This window comes from Myxocyprinus asiaticus, chromosome 6 (assembly GCF_019703515.2).
Source record: "Myxocyprinus asiaticus isolate MX2 ecotype Aquarium Trade chromosome 6, UBuf_Myxa_2, whole genome shotgun sequence".
In the NCBI taxonomy this organism is placed as follows: Eukaryota; Metazoa; Chordata; class Actinopteri; order Cypriniformes; family Catostomidae; genus Myxocyprinus; species Myxocyprinus asiaticus.
In genome coordinates this window covers 16,723,080-16,737,865 of record NC_059349.1, presented here as the reverse complement: position 1 = coordinate 16,737,865, position 14,786 = coordinate 16,723,080, and the positions used below count along the sequence as shown (strand labels likewise).

The 14,786-nt window shown below is 38.1% G+C and overlaps 1 protein-coding gene across 2 annotated transcripts in view; it reads left to right on the top strand.

The window, feature by feature from the left end:
* The first annotated feature begins 8,385 nt into the window (after positions 1 to 8,385).
* LOC127442012 (matrix metalloproteinase-16-like) overlaps positions 8,386 to 14,786 on the top strand; it is a 46,621-nt gene continuing 40,220 nt past the window's right edge. For both annotated transcript variants that reach the window (XM_051699668.1, XM_051699667.1), the window contains exon 1: positions 8,386 to 8,736. In XM_051699668.1, the coding sequence (XP_051555628.1) occupies positions 8,623 to 8,736 (114 nt within the window). In that variant the 5' untranslated portion in view covers positions 8,386 to 8,622. The remainder of the gene's footprint in view (positions 8,737 to 14,786) is intronic.

Genomic DNA, 14,786 nt, shown 5'->3' with positions numbered 1-14,786 from the left:
TTATCCAAACCGACTTACAAAATGAGGAACATAAGCAATTCGTCATGCAAAAGCCAACTATATGTTATTTTCGTAGCTGGAGTAATACCAGAAGTTAAAGCAGAAGAAAGACACAAATGAAAGAAAAATATTTTTTATAATGTTGAAAAGGTCTCAACCTTTGGGTGATGGTTGGAAGCGCATTCCACCACTGAGGAACAGAGAATGTGAATGATCTGAAGAGTGTCGTTGCAATGTAACCAACATGCGTCGCTCATTCTTTGATCACATGGAGTGAGAGAGGACATGGTTCTGGAGGAGTGAGTTGAAGTAAGAGGGTGCTGTTCCATCAGCTGTCCTGAAGGCTAGAGCCTTGAATTTGATGCGGGATGCTACAGGTAGCCAGTGGAGTGATATCAAGATGTGACATGAGCCCTCATTGGTTGGTGGAAGACCAGATGCGATGCTGCACTGGACCAACTGCTTAATTGTTCTAGTGGGGAGGCTGGCCAACAGATCATTGCAGTAGTCAAGTCTTGATATGATAAGAGCTTTGGCCAGGAGCTGTGCAGCATATTCAGACAGGAAAGGCCAGATTTTCCTGATGTTCTAAAGTGCATACCTGTTTGACGAGATGCCAACCAAGATGAATTGTGAGGATGCTGTCAACAGATAGGTTTGCAGGGATTACCAGGTCTGTCTTTGTAAGGTTGAGCTGAAGGCGGTGTTCCTTCATCCAGGCTGAGACATCTGAAAGGCATGCTGAAATGCAAGCTGAGACAGGAAGGTTGTCCTGCTGGAATGACAGGAGTTGCGTATTATCTGCATAGCAGTGATAGGAGAAGCCATGTGGCATTATAATAGGTCAGAGTGATGTTGTGTAGATCAAAAAGTGGAGGGGTCCAAGCACTGATCCCTGAGGAATAAAAGTGGTTAGGTTCCTGGCTGTCCATGTTGGTGTTAGTATTGTGGAAACAAGAAGAATTGTGAGGTTGTGGTCAACATATTGGTTGTCAGAGATTACCAGAAATTCTGTTTTGGCAAGGTTGAGCTGAAGGTGGTGTTCCTTTATCTAGGCTGATATATCTGAAAGGCATGCTGAAATACGAGCTGAGATGGTAAGGTCATCGGCTGGAATGTCAGGAGCTGCGTATCATCTGCGTAGCAGTGATGGGAGAAGTTATGTGCCTTTATGATAGGTCCGAGTGATATTGTATACATCGAAATGTCAAGTAGGTTGTTCTGTGAAAGAAAAGCAAACTTTCTTACATCTCCCTTTCAAAGACTGGCACATTCACATGGTCACATAATGTAATATTTCTCCATTTTGATATGCTAACTTTTGTTGCTACATGACATTTGTGAGGTGTGTCAACTCTATATGGTAATTTAAAATTAATACACTCAATTTACTAAAAGAGCATTAATGTTCCCTTTGCTAAGGGCTTATAAATGGGTTTGTTATTGACTGATAATATATATATATATATATATATATATATATATATATATATATATATATATATATATATATATATATACACACAAAAGTTTTGAAACACTTGACTGAAATGTTTCTCATGATCTTAAAAATCTTATGCTAAAATATAACACAGTTTTGATTTATTTTGGATTTCGTTTAGTCACAACATAATTCCCATAGTTCCATTTATGTTATTCCATAGTTTTGATGACTTTACTATTATTCTAAAATGTGAAGAAAAAAATATAATAAAGAATGAATATATACTATATATATACACTACCGGTCAAAAGTTTTGAAACACTTACACATTCTTTATTATAATTTTTATTTCACATTTTAGAATAATAGTAAAGTCATCAAAACTATGGAATAACATAAATGGAACTATGGGAATTATGTTGTGACTAAATAAAATCCAAAATAAATCAAAACTGTGTTATATTTTAGCATCTTCAAAGTAGTCACCCTTTGTCTAGAATTTGCAGACATGTACTCTTGACATTTTCTCAACCAACTTCTTGAGGTATCACCCTGGAATGATTTTTAAACAGTATTGAAGGAGTTCCCATCTATGTTGGGCACTTATTGGCTGCTTTTCGTTATTTTTTGATCCAAGTCATCCATTTCACAAACTTTTTTTTTAATTAAATTTTAGTTTTATAATGAAATAAAATAATATGGTGGCACAATTATATTTTTGTCTACAAAACTAATTTCAAACATTTAAGTATACACCTTCAGATCAAAAGATTTTTAAGATCATGAGAAACGTTTCAGTCAAGTGTTTCAAAACTTTTGACCGGCAGTATATATATATATATATATACACTCACCAGCCACTTTATTAGGTACACCTATACATCTACTGATTCATGCGATTATCTAATCAGCCAATCATGTGGCAGCAGTGTAATGTATAAAATCATGCAGATATGGGTCAGGAGCTTCAGTTAATGTTCACATCAACCATCAGAATAATGAAAAAATTTGATCTCAGTGATTTCGACTGTGGCATGATTGTTGGTGTCAGAAGGGCTGGTTTGAGTATTTCTGTAACTGCTGATCTCCTGGGATTTTCATGCACAACAGTCTCAGTTTACACAGAATGGTGCCAAAAACAAAAAACATCCAGTGAGTGGCAGTTCTGTAGACGAAACTCAGCAACACCTTGTTGATGAGAGTGGTCAAAGGAGAATGGCCAGACTGCTTCGAGCTGACAGAAAATCAAAAGTAACAGTCAGTATCTGGTGTGGCCACCAGCAGCATTAAATACTGCAGTGCATCTCCTCCTCATGGACTGCACAAGATTTGCCAGTTTATGCTGTGAGATGTTACCCCACTCTACCACCAAGGCACTTGCAATTTCCCGGACATTTCTGGGTGGAATGGCCCTAGCCCTTACCCTCCGATCCAACAGGTCCCAGATGTGCTCAATGGGATTGAAATCCAGGCTCTTCCCTGGCCATGGCAGAACACTGATATTCCTGTCTTTCAGGAAATCACACACAGAACGAGCAGTATGGCTGGTGGCATTGTCATGCTGGAGGGTCATGTCAGGATGAGCCTGCAAGAAGGGCACCACATGAGGGAGGAGGATGTCTTCCCTGTAACACACAGCATTGAGATTGCCTGCAATGACAACAAGCTCAGACCGATGATGCTGTGACACTGCCCCAGACCATGACGGAACCTCCACCTCCAAATCGATCCCGCTCCAGAGTACAGGCCTCGGTGTAATGCTCATTACTTCGACGATAAACGCGAGTCCGACCATTACCCCTGGTGAGACAAAATCGTGACTCATCAGTGAAGAGCACTTTTTGCCAGTCCTTTCTTGTCCAGCGAAGGTGGGTTTGTGCCCATAGGCGACGTTGTTGCTGGTGATGTCTGGTAAGGACCTGCCTTACAACAGGCCTACAAGCCCTCAGTCCAGCCTCTCTCAGCCTATTGCAGATAGTCTGAGCACTGATGGAGGGATTGTGCATTCCTGGTGTAACTCGGGCAGTTGTTGTTGCCATCCTGTACCTGTCCTGCAGGTGTGATATTCGGATGTACCGATCCTGTGCAGGTGTTGTTACACGTGGTCTGCCACCGCGAGGATGATCAGCTGTCCTTCCTGTCTCCCTGTAGCGCTGTCTTAGGCGTCTCACAGTACGGACATTGCAATTTATTGCCCTGGCCACATTTGCAGTCCTCATGCCTCCATGCAGCATGCCTAAGGCATGTTCATGCAGATGAGCACGGATCCTAGGCATCTTTCTTTTGGTATATTTCAGAGTCAGTAGAAAGGTCTCTTTAGTGTCCTAAGTATTTATAACTGTTATCTTAATTGCCTACCATCTGTAAGCTGTTAGTGTCTTAATGACCGTTCCACAGGTGCATGTTCATTAATTGTTTATGGTTCATTGAACAAGCATGGAAAACATTGTTTAAACCCTTTACAATAAAGATCTGTAAAGTTATTTGGATTTTTACAAAATGATCTTTAAAATACAGTGTCCTGAAAAAGGGGCGTTTCTTTTTTTGCTGAGTTTATATATATATATGTACACCGATCTGATCATGCTATTCTTCTCACCATAGTTGTACAGAGTGGTTATCTGAGTTCCGTAGACTTCGTTTCTCAGTTCGAACCAGTCTGGCCATTCTCTGTTGACCTCTCTCATCAACAAGGCATTTCCATCCACAGAACTGCCACTCAGTGGATGCTTTTATTTTTGGCACCATTTGGAGTAAATTCTAGAGATTGTTGTGCATGAAAATCCCAGGAGATCAGCAGTTACAGAAATACTCAAACCAGCCCGTCTGGCACCAACAATCATCCATGCAATTATCTAATCCGCCAATCGTGTGGCAGCAGTGCAGTGCATCAAATCATGCATATATGGGTCAGGAGCTTCAGTTACTGTTCATATCAACCATCAGAATGTGGGAAAAAATGTGATCTCAGTGATTTCGATATATATATATATATATGTAGGGTACAACGAGGCTAAAGGCCAATCTTTTGTTTTGGTCACAAAGTGTCTCAATATTTAAGAAAACCATTTATTTTTATTGAATATTGATGGAGCAACATAATTTGAGTGAAAAGAAATAACAACAGAAGGTTGTTTTGAATACAATTCTTTTTTTTTTTTAAAGGCGGCGAGGGAGTCCTTTACCCCACACCCGGGGTAAAATTCTCCCTCACTTGGGGTAAAATGCCTCTGGGGAGTTATTTTGATATAGTGTAGCAAAAGTTATAGTGCACAATTTGTCAACTTATGCAAATATTTTTGAGACAACAAGATGCTTTTTTTTGTAACAAATTAAGATAATGCATACTCAGAATAACCACTTCAGAAAAGGGTGCATCATTTCTTGTTCAAAAATACATTCCAAGTATTTTATAAACAAATTAATCTCCATTGTGATTGGATGAGTCAATGTGAGCCCACTTTGAACATTTTTCTTATAAAATCTATTCGCCCCACTTAAGACAAACAATTAAATTAATAGGGGCCTTTAGTCCCTGCAGCAGGGGGGCTTTTTACCCAAATGCTATCCTTTCACTTATTGGACAGTTATTGAAAACAAAATAATAATATAAACACTTTGAACAAAATTGAAAATGACAAATAAATATTTTGTCTCAAAATAAATGTGATAATTTCCAGGATATTTATTAGCTGCATCAATTTATAACATTTAAAATATATATTAAATATGAGATCAAATTGATTCAAAATCAGCCTTTAGACATTACATGCAATAATCTCATGGAAGATGAAAATGCTTCAGTTCATAGTGACAAACAGGTGTTTAGGAAAGTACTGAGGTAGTTTTTGATGCTATTTAGTGTTTGGGGAAAATATAAAATCAAAGGAGCCTTTTGCCCCGTTGTAACCTTTTGCCCCATCGCTTACCATCTGATCTACCCAGACCTTGACATGTGGCCTTGTTAGGAGATGATCAACATTAAGACCACTCACAGGTGAAGCGAATAACGTTGATCATCTCCTAAAACGGCCACAAGTCAAGGTCTGGGTAGATTAGATGGTAAGCCATCAATCAGTTCTCGTAGTCAACGTGTTGAATGCAGGAGAAATGGGCAGGAGTAAAAACCTGAGTGACTTTGACAATGGCCAAATTGTTATGGCCAGACGACTGGGTCAGAGCATCTCTGAAACGGCAAAGCTTGAGGGGTGCTTCCGGTCAGCAGTGGTGAGTTCCTATGACAGTGGTCCGAGGAGGGACAAACTAGGGATGGGTATCGATACTTCCGATACTGATGTGGTATCAAGAATATCGATCCTCACATAAAAATATCGATTCTGAATATATATATATATATATATATATATATATATATATATATATATATATATATATATATATAGTGTGTGTGTGTGTGTGTGTGTGTGTGTGTGTGTGTGTGTGTGTGTGTTATCTTCTTATTTAGATTACATGAATATTAATGCATCTCATAATGCGTGAAAAAAAGTGGAAAAAAAGGAATTATATTACTGAATTGTCGCATGGCATCGGAACTATTTTTCTTCCGCTCATCTTGACGCCAGAAATGTTAAAATACACCAGCAGTCAGGCAGCGCTCACACTTTCAGTCATAGTGCTCGTTCAAAGAGGGAGCAGTGGTTTCATGAGGTAATGACAGAAAAACAGCATCTGGAGTTATTCACACTAATGACAAACCTAGGCGTGACTTGTATTATAATGGACTTGTTTGACCATTTTTACAGGTTTATTTAAATTCAGAGTTGTTAAAACATTGATAATGATCTGTAGTCCTCGTTAATATATGATACCCTTATGAAAACTTACCATGGATTTACTGTAGTAATATTGTATTAACCATGACTAGTAACCACGACTGTAGTGTTTTTTTCTTTTTTTTTTTCTTTTCTTTTTCTTTTTTTTTTTTTTTTTTGCCAGTAACCAAGGTTTTGACACAATTACTGTAGTATCCATATGGTAACTTGGTTTTAGTAATAGTAACCATATAATAATATCTATGGTTAATTTTGAGGTTTTATATGCAGCTTAACTAATTATTAAAGGGTAAACAGTCTAATAATTTTCTGTTTAGACCCATAAATATGAATATATATATATATATAAGTAATAATACAGTTACTCTTTTTATCCAAAGAATTCGTAAAAATTCAGTTTAATAGGAGTATTGGTATTGGTATCGATATCGGCGATATTGGCCTAAAAGTACTTGGTATCGAATCGGAAATTAGTGGTATCGCCCATCTCTAGGACAAACAACAAACCGGCGACAGGGTGTTAGGCGCCCAAGGCTCATCGATGCACAAGGCCAATGAATGCTATCAAAGGCTATCCATAACATGATGAAGAGTTCAAGGTATTGCCCTGGTCTCCAAATTCCCCAGATCTCAATCCGATTGAGCATCTGTGGGATGTGCTGGATCAACAAGTCCGATCCACTGCAGCTCCACCTCGCAACTTACAGGACTTGAAGGATCTGCTGCTAATGTCTTGGTGCAAGATACAACAGGACACTTTCAGAGATGTTGCAGAGTCCATACCTCGACGGGTCGGCGCTGTTCTGGCAGCCCGCGGAGGACCAACAGCATATTAGGCAGGTGGTCATAATGTTTTGGATCATCTGTGTATCTATAACTACATGAATAAAAAGGGTGACTTTCATGCAATACTTGCCAAACAGTGAGCATTTTAACTCCCATGTTATAAATTCTTATTAATAAATATAATTTTTCATAGCCTACTTATATTAATCAAAAACATAAAATGTCCTAATTGATCATTTATGTCACAATGCAAAAATAGGCTATTATAGTGAGATTGAAAGGACAGATTGTCATTTTTCTACAGCTTTGTGATCTTATTAATGTCGCACTTATGTCAAAAGAATGGTGCTACTCCGAGTGTTGTCACAATTTAAGTAATCCTAGTTACCTAGTGCCATACTAAAATGTATGTACATAGGTTTCTATGTTCTAAGTGTTTTTTAAGAATTTCTCACATGTGAGGTAAAATGGTTCACTATTTGGCCGGTACTGCATGAAAGTGACCCTTTTTATACATGTTGTTATGACACCCATAACAATGATTTATAATGCATTTGTAAATTAATTATGTCATTAATAAATCCCTTTATAAAATATTAAAGGGTACATTAATGTAAAGTGTTAGACAAATTATTACTATTTTAAGTAATTAACTAATCTTAGTTATGCTCTCTCTCTCTCTCTCTCTCTCTCTCTCTCTCTCTCTCTCTCTCTCTCTCTCTCTCTGTCTCTGTCTCTCTCCCTCTATCTCTATCTGTTTCAATAATACTGTATGACTGTCTTTCCTAAAAATGTATAGAACTGTTTCAAGTCCTCATTTTGAACATTTCTTCAAAGTGAACTACTCCCATCTTGTGGTTGTCATGAAAATATGGGCTGTCCAACCCCGAAGGTGATCTTTTAATTTACACAGATCTATAATTAAATTTTTCATTTTCATACTGTTTATCACAATATTAGAGATGCAAAGAAAAATACAAAGAAATTGATTAATTACATACAACACATGTTACAAAGATCAAAACAATGAAATTATTTTATCTCCAGGTAGCTGTCCACAAACGCCTTAAATGCATGTTTTTATTGTGGTGTTGTTAAACACAAGGATGCTTGAGTCTGGTTGACTGTTGGAATTATTGATGCTGACTAACCTAGCAAAAGGCTACGTCAGTGTCAGTCGTTTTTGTGTCCCGCCTCCCAAAGACCCATTTTTACACCTTCATTGATCCCAGATTGACAGGTGCAGAATGAAGAATGAAGGCAGAATGAATGGTGCCCACTAGTCAACAAGCATCACTGCTCATTGAGTCAACGCGCATGCGCAGTGCTTACGCTCTGGATGCTGCTCGATATAGAAAAGCAAGCTGCCTGTTCGCCAAGGTAACGCTTCAAAGCAGAAGAAATGTCTCGAAATAGTCAATCGGATGTGCGAGATGAAATGTGGAATGCCAGCCAGCCTCTGATCAAATGTGCGGACGCCGATGCTTCTCCGCGCTCCGAACGTTTCATCTTCGGTCCAGAATGCCACTTGCTTAACTGACATACGAGGATTGAGACATAAATAGTCCCCGATAGAGGAATACTACCGAATCTACAAATATGAACGCTACTTTACTTAAACGAAAGCTGGACTGTATGTATGCGCTGTTGTTATGGCTCCAGGCAGTGTGGATGTGGTGTTCAGCGGCCGAAGAGCATCATTTCAGTGTTGAGGTAAGACTGGCCCAGCATCAGCATCAGCATCTTCTGCTCGAGTCATCAACACAATAACGCCGCAAGGAATTGACATGTTTAGAATAAGCATCCTGTTTTTTTACTGAGACATATACATGGTAACATGATATATGGCGGGGTCATAAATAAAACTGGACAGCACTTGCACACTTGCATCATATTGAAACGCTTGGTGGATCTCCACCATGTGTAGTCTCAATGTGTGCTGTGGTATGTGCAGCTATTCTATTCTATTCTATTCTATTTCTAATTATGTGTATTGGATGGATGGATGGATGGATAGATAGATAGACGTACATACTTATTTACTTACATTATATACATACTCTAACCAGGCAATAATAACACTGTACAGTACCCAGCATGTATCACACATAATGTAATACAAAAAAAAAAAAAACAAGACATTAAAAAGGTATACATTTTAAACAAGGTACACAATTTACACAACACACTCAGTATATTACCAAAAATACACAACTGTATTTCTAATCAGCCAATCGTGTGGCAGCAGTGTAATGTATAAAACCATGCAGATATGGATCAGGAGCTTCAGTTAATATTCACATCAACCATCAGAATGGGAAAAAAATGTGATCTCAGTGATTTGGACCGTGGCATGATTGTTGGTGCCAGATGGGCTGATCTCCTGGGATTTTCACACACAACAGTCTCTAGAGAGTAAAGAGAATGGTGAAAACTAAAAACATCCAGCGAGTGGCAGTTCTGTGTTGGCGAAAATAGCTTGTTAATGACAGAGGTCAGAGGAGGATGGCCAGACTGGTCCAAGCTGACAGGAAGGTGACAGTAACCCAAATAAACACACGTTACAACAGTGCTATGCAGAAAAGCATTTCTGAATGTACAACACGTCGAACATTGGGGCGGATGGGCTACAGCATCAGAAGACCCCTCCGCATACCACTACTGTCAGCTTAGAACAGGAAACTAAGAATGCAGTGGGCACAGGCTCACCAAAACTGAACAGTAGACGATTGTAAAAACATTGTTATTTTTTTAGCTATTCTGCTCACTACAATTGTACAGAGTGGTTATCTGAGTTACGGTAGCCTTTCTGCCAACCTGAAGTAGTCTGGCCATTCTCCGTTGACCTCTCTCATCAACAAGGCATTTACATCCACAGAACTGCCGCTCACTGTTTTTTTTTTTCATACCATTCTGAGTGCATTTTAGAGTCTTTTGCGTGTGAAATTCCAGGAGATCAGCAGTTACAGAAATACTCAAACCAGCCCATCTGGCACCAACAATCCTGCAATGGTCTAAATAACTGAGATCACAATTTTTCCCCATTTTGATGGTTGATGTGCGCATTAACTGAAGCTCCTGACCCATATCTGCATGATTTTATACATTACACTGCTGCCACATGATTGGCTGATTAGATAATCACATGAATAAGTAGATGTACAGGTGTACCTAATAAATTGGCTGGTGAGTGTGTGTGTGTGTGTGTGTGTGTGTGTGTGTGTGTGTATATATATATATATATATATATATGTATGTATGTATACACACATACACACACTTCATACTCACTGTAATAGCACATTATTACACATTTTAACAGTGTATTAAAATCTGCAGATCTTAAGACATATATGCAGATCCTGACTGTGCACATTCACCTCAAGCGTGAGTGCAAGAGATGAACAATCAGAGCGATGGCTCCTTCCTCCAGTCCAAACCCATTCACTTGTCTCTGCACTCAGAGATGACAATCACACGCCTCTGCCTAGCCATGCCATGATCAATAGGGAGATAAGGGAAGTAAGACCTTGATTCCAACAGCGGTGCTCAGCTACAGACATTTGTGATAATGTGAAGCATGTAAAGATTTTGACTGTTATGTAAGTTGCTCAGTAACTCTTTCCCCCAAACTCCTTGAGGACAGAATGGGTGCAAATGTAATGTTCAGTGATGTTGGCAGCGCTGGTTGTCATTGAGAGAACTTGTCACCTGCACGTTTCTGTTTGGCTGGGAGGCGAGAGATGTAGAAGCAGTTGAGCCAGTGGATCAACCCATGGTGGACATTGCAAAGTCATGCTTATATTGATGCTTGGATGGAGCAGGCTGTATTGATGAAACTGCATCCTAACCTTAGTCTTTAAAAAATTACAACAGTTTCAGTGGGATGCAGTCTAAGTCTCCCATTTTGTTTTATGGGTTATGTCTGTGAAATAATGTTTGTCACTTGTGGATGGACAGAAGTTATGATCACAAAGTCTATACATATTTTCCCCTATTTATTGCATGTTTTATATACCAAACTTAACTCGCTGTGAATTCGGTGACAGTAAGTCGAAAGTTCTGCTGCAGAAATCGGTCTGTGCTTACTGAAATTCAAATCACTGCCCCCACAGTGGCCGAAGCTGGAAGTGTTGTTGAACATATAGGCACGTGTGAGCTCCAGTTTCCGGGTAAAATGTCTACAGAGTGGCGCCAAAAGTGAGTTGTATTTTTTTGTTGTAATTGATGTAGTACAGTCAACAGGAATGCATATTTTATTAACTTTACCTTCTAACCCAAACCCCAACCCTAATCCTGATCGTCAGTGGAGTAATTTAAGAGCGAAAATGCAACCTTGTAATCACCCTTATCATTGGGGGGTCCGGGGAGTCAGGAAGTCAGGAACCGCTTGGGAGCGGCATCTGATCTTGTTTTCGCAAATGTCTACAAACTTCTTTGTTCGGAAGCAAAATGTAGATTTCCTGTGACCATGGTGTCTATACATCTGTTCGCAGAGACTGCCACACTATTTTGTATTTTTTCATGCTGGTCAACTACTGTGGTATATTCTATTTCCAGTGTTGGTTATAATCCAATTACAAAGTAATTAGTTACTGTAATCTAATTAGTTTTTAGTCAAAAAAAGTAGTGTAATGCATTACATTTTAAATTCTTGTAATCAGATTAGTTACTGACTTTCAATTAATGTAATTACTTTTAAGTACATTATAGGGTTATGCTTATATCTAATATATTATTTGTGTAGAATATTTCTATATAAATGTATATAATTATAATATATTATTTTTGTCCTTGTGTGTGAGGAATTATGGCATTGTGAAGGAGAAATGTGAGGTGCTGAGTGTAAGACTTAAGTAATGTAATAAGTAATGTGATTAATTTTTCAATTAAGTAATTAGTAAACTAATCTGATTACAATTTAAATAAATAATTAGTCATTTGTTGTGGATTACTATTTTTAAGTAACTTACACAACACTGTCTATTTCAGATCAACCTGCTCCTAAACAGTATGTAAAAACAAATCAAACTACAGTATGTTTGGTCGCTTTACATGTCAGTCAGACTGGCCTATGCAAGTGAGCAATTCTTTGCCAGAATAAGCTGCATTGTTTACCAAACCTTTTGCCGTTTAGTCAAGGGTCTGGTTATTCGAGACTAAGTGCGACATAACCGTTATAATGCTTATTGTGCAGTCTTCACAATAGATTTTCTTGATGACTAGCCTCTCTCTTCTCCTCAGTTCACTGCCACGAATGTAGCTCCTGTGTGTTTTTTGCTTGCTGGCAGGGCTGCAGTGGTTGGCAGCAGTTCTGAGCTGAGTGCACAGGTCATTGGTCTTTAGGGAATGGAGAGATTGTCTGTGTATGCATGTGTGTGTATGTACGTGTGAGATGAGTAATGACTGCTCTGAGGGCGGACCTCTGATCCTGCACTAGGAATAGACCAGAGAGCACATGGTTCAAGGATTTAGCAGTGAAATCAAGATTAGGCCCTTAGGGCTTTCATTATGCACGTCCATCGCATGCAGGTGCAAATGTGCTTAGCTTTGTGTTAAGGCGATAATGACATTTCATGTAGCCCTGGCTCCATATGTGATTAATGAAGAGTCAGGGGTTGTTACTATGTGCTATTGACCACTGTGATACTGTAAACAGTCATACGTTTTATTAATGGCTCAGTAAATAGTGTGTGACTACATACAGTAATACATAAGCGCAGACCTTAGATCAGAATTTAAATGGTGCTTTAAATGCATCTGAATCTGTCATGATGTCATGAAGTGAGGAGGGATGTGCCTATTAGTGGTGCTTGCTAACCCGTTCACACTACGGACATTAGCGATACCGCAACTTGTCCGGCTTGTTGAGGAGTGGTGTGTTATTACTTTACTAAACAATCAGGCTTATAATTTCTTCAATCTGGTCTCATAGACTCACGTGACCATACTTTAATTTTTGCAAAATGATTTTTATGTGGGTCGGTGTATGTCTCATGGCAGTTTACTAGTTAAATGAACACTAGAGGTGCTAAAACAACAATGGCTTTTATTCACTTTCACACAAATTACAAGGAAAATGGCAGATTATCAGTTCATAAACACTTTTCATCCTGTTTCTCACACAATGCTATCTTATAAAATATATTTTACTATAAAATAAATAAATAAAATTGCAAGGCAGTTCATTTAAATGTTTGCATTGCATAACCAACTACATTTATAAGGTTGTTTAAGCAATGAAATTTTGCAGTAGCTCAACTGATAGTGTTGAACTTGCGATGCAAAGGACCAGAAGAGTACAAATCCAGAAGAGCACACAAGTCAACATGTAAGCCAAAAGTGTCATAGAGGAACAAAATGACTAATTGTGTTTTTTATCTTACATTTGCTATGATTTAAAACTCTATAGCATTAACCTTAAAAAGCTCATCTGTTTGGGAGAAGATTTTACTCACCTTTAGCACCACACAGAGTACATTTTAAATTGGAATTGCTGCAATATGTGTAATTTGGCTTATTCACACCAAATCCAAGAACAATTTGCAAGACGAACTGCTGACGAAAGGTCTCTTCACACCAAGACCGAGACAATTTTTTTTAGGCTACTGCATGTGAAAAGGAAATTAGTCACCGAACAATAGGTGGTGCTGCTAATGCCTGCTAACAATTTCATTATTGCTAAGACTACTTAAAATAGAATACATTTAAAGAAATAGTTAATCCAAAAATGAGTATTCTCTCATCATTTACACACCCTTATGTCGTCTAAAAATCGTATTACTTTCTTACTTCTGCAGAACACAAACAATGATATTTTGATGGAGGTATCGATTGCATTGATATGGATTTGAATATTTCCATGCAATGCAAGTCAATAAGAACCAAAACTTCCAAGCTTAAAAAAGGACATAAAGGCAACAAAAAAAGAAATCACTATTGAGTCTGATTTTTTTTTCCTGCAATTCCTTACCATAATACTTACACTATGCATTTTTGTAGCCTCCGTTTTTATTAAATAACTCCTCGTGATTGATAACACATTTTTAATGTCATATTAGTTAAGGTTTTACATATAGTCTTGAAAATTTTCCTCTAAACGCCTCCCACAGCAGAGTGGCCTGTATTTGAATGTTCACAAACAGTATGTCGTTGCTCAGCTATTTCGAACTTTTTTTTGGGCTTGGAGTGAAGAACGAAGAAGCACTTCACCTTGAGTATGTTGGGGCTTTAACACACTACAACCACCTACAACCACAACCATCTCAGTAGCAAGTTTTGCACAAGCAAGCACCAAAAATCTAGTTGTTTGTTGTGAGTAAAAATGGCAAATAAACCATTTTCACAGTATCACTTATTCTTGTGGGCCTAAAACCTGTTTATGCAAAGCTCATAGTGCAACCATAGGCACACACACTCGCATGTGCTTACAGCTGTTTAAAGGCATAAAAAGTGGATAAAGAGGGTTGTTTTGCTCAGCAGTGAGTGACAGATAGAAAAAAAAAGGAAAAAGGGAAAGATAGAGAACAGCTTGAGAAGTACACTGTAAAAAATAATTTCCTTCAGTATTTTTGTCTTTAGCTTGCAGAGAATCTGTGTTCAGTTAAGTTTATTTTTCTTAGCTCTTTGGCAGTTTGTTCTTGTTTTAAGCATAAAACTCACAAAATATTGTTAGACTAATGCTTAAAACATAAAATGCTACTTGGGTAAGGAAAATAAACTTAATTCTAGATATATTCTCTGAAAAAAAGTCTTAATATCTT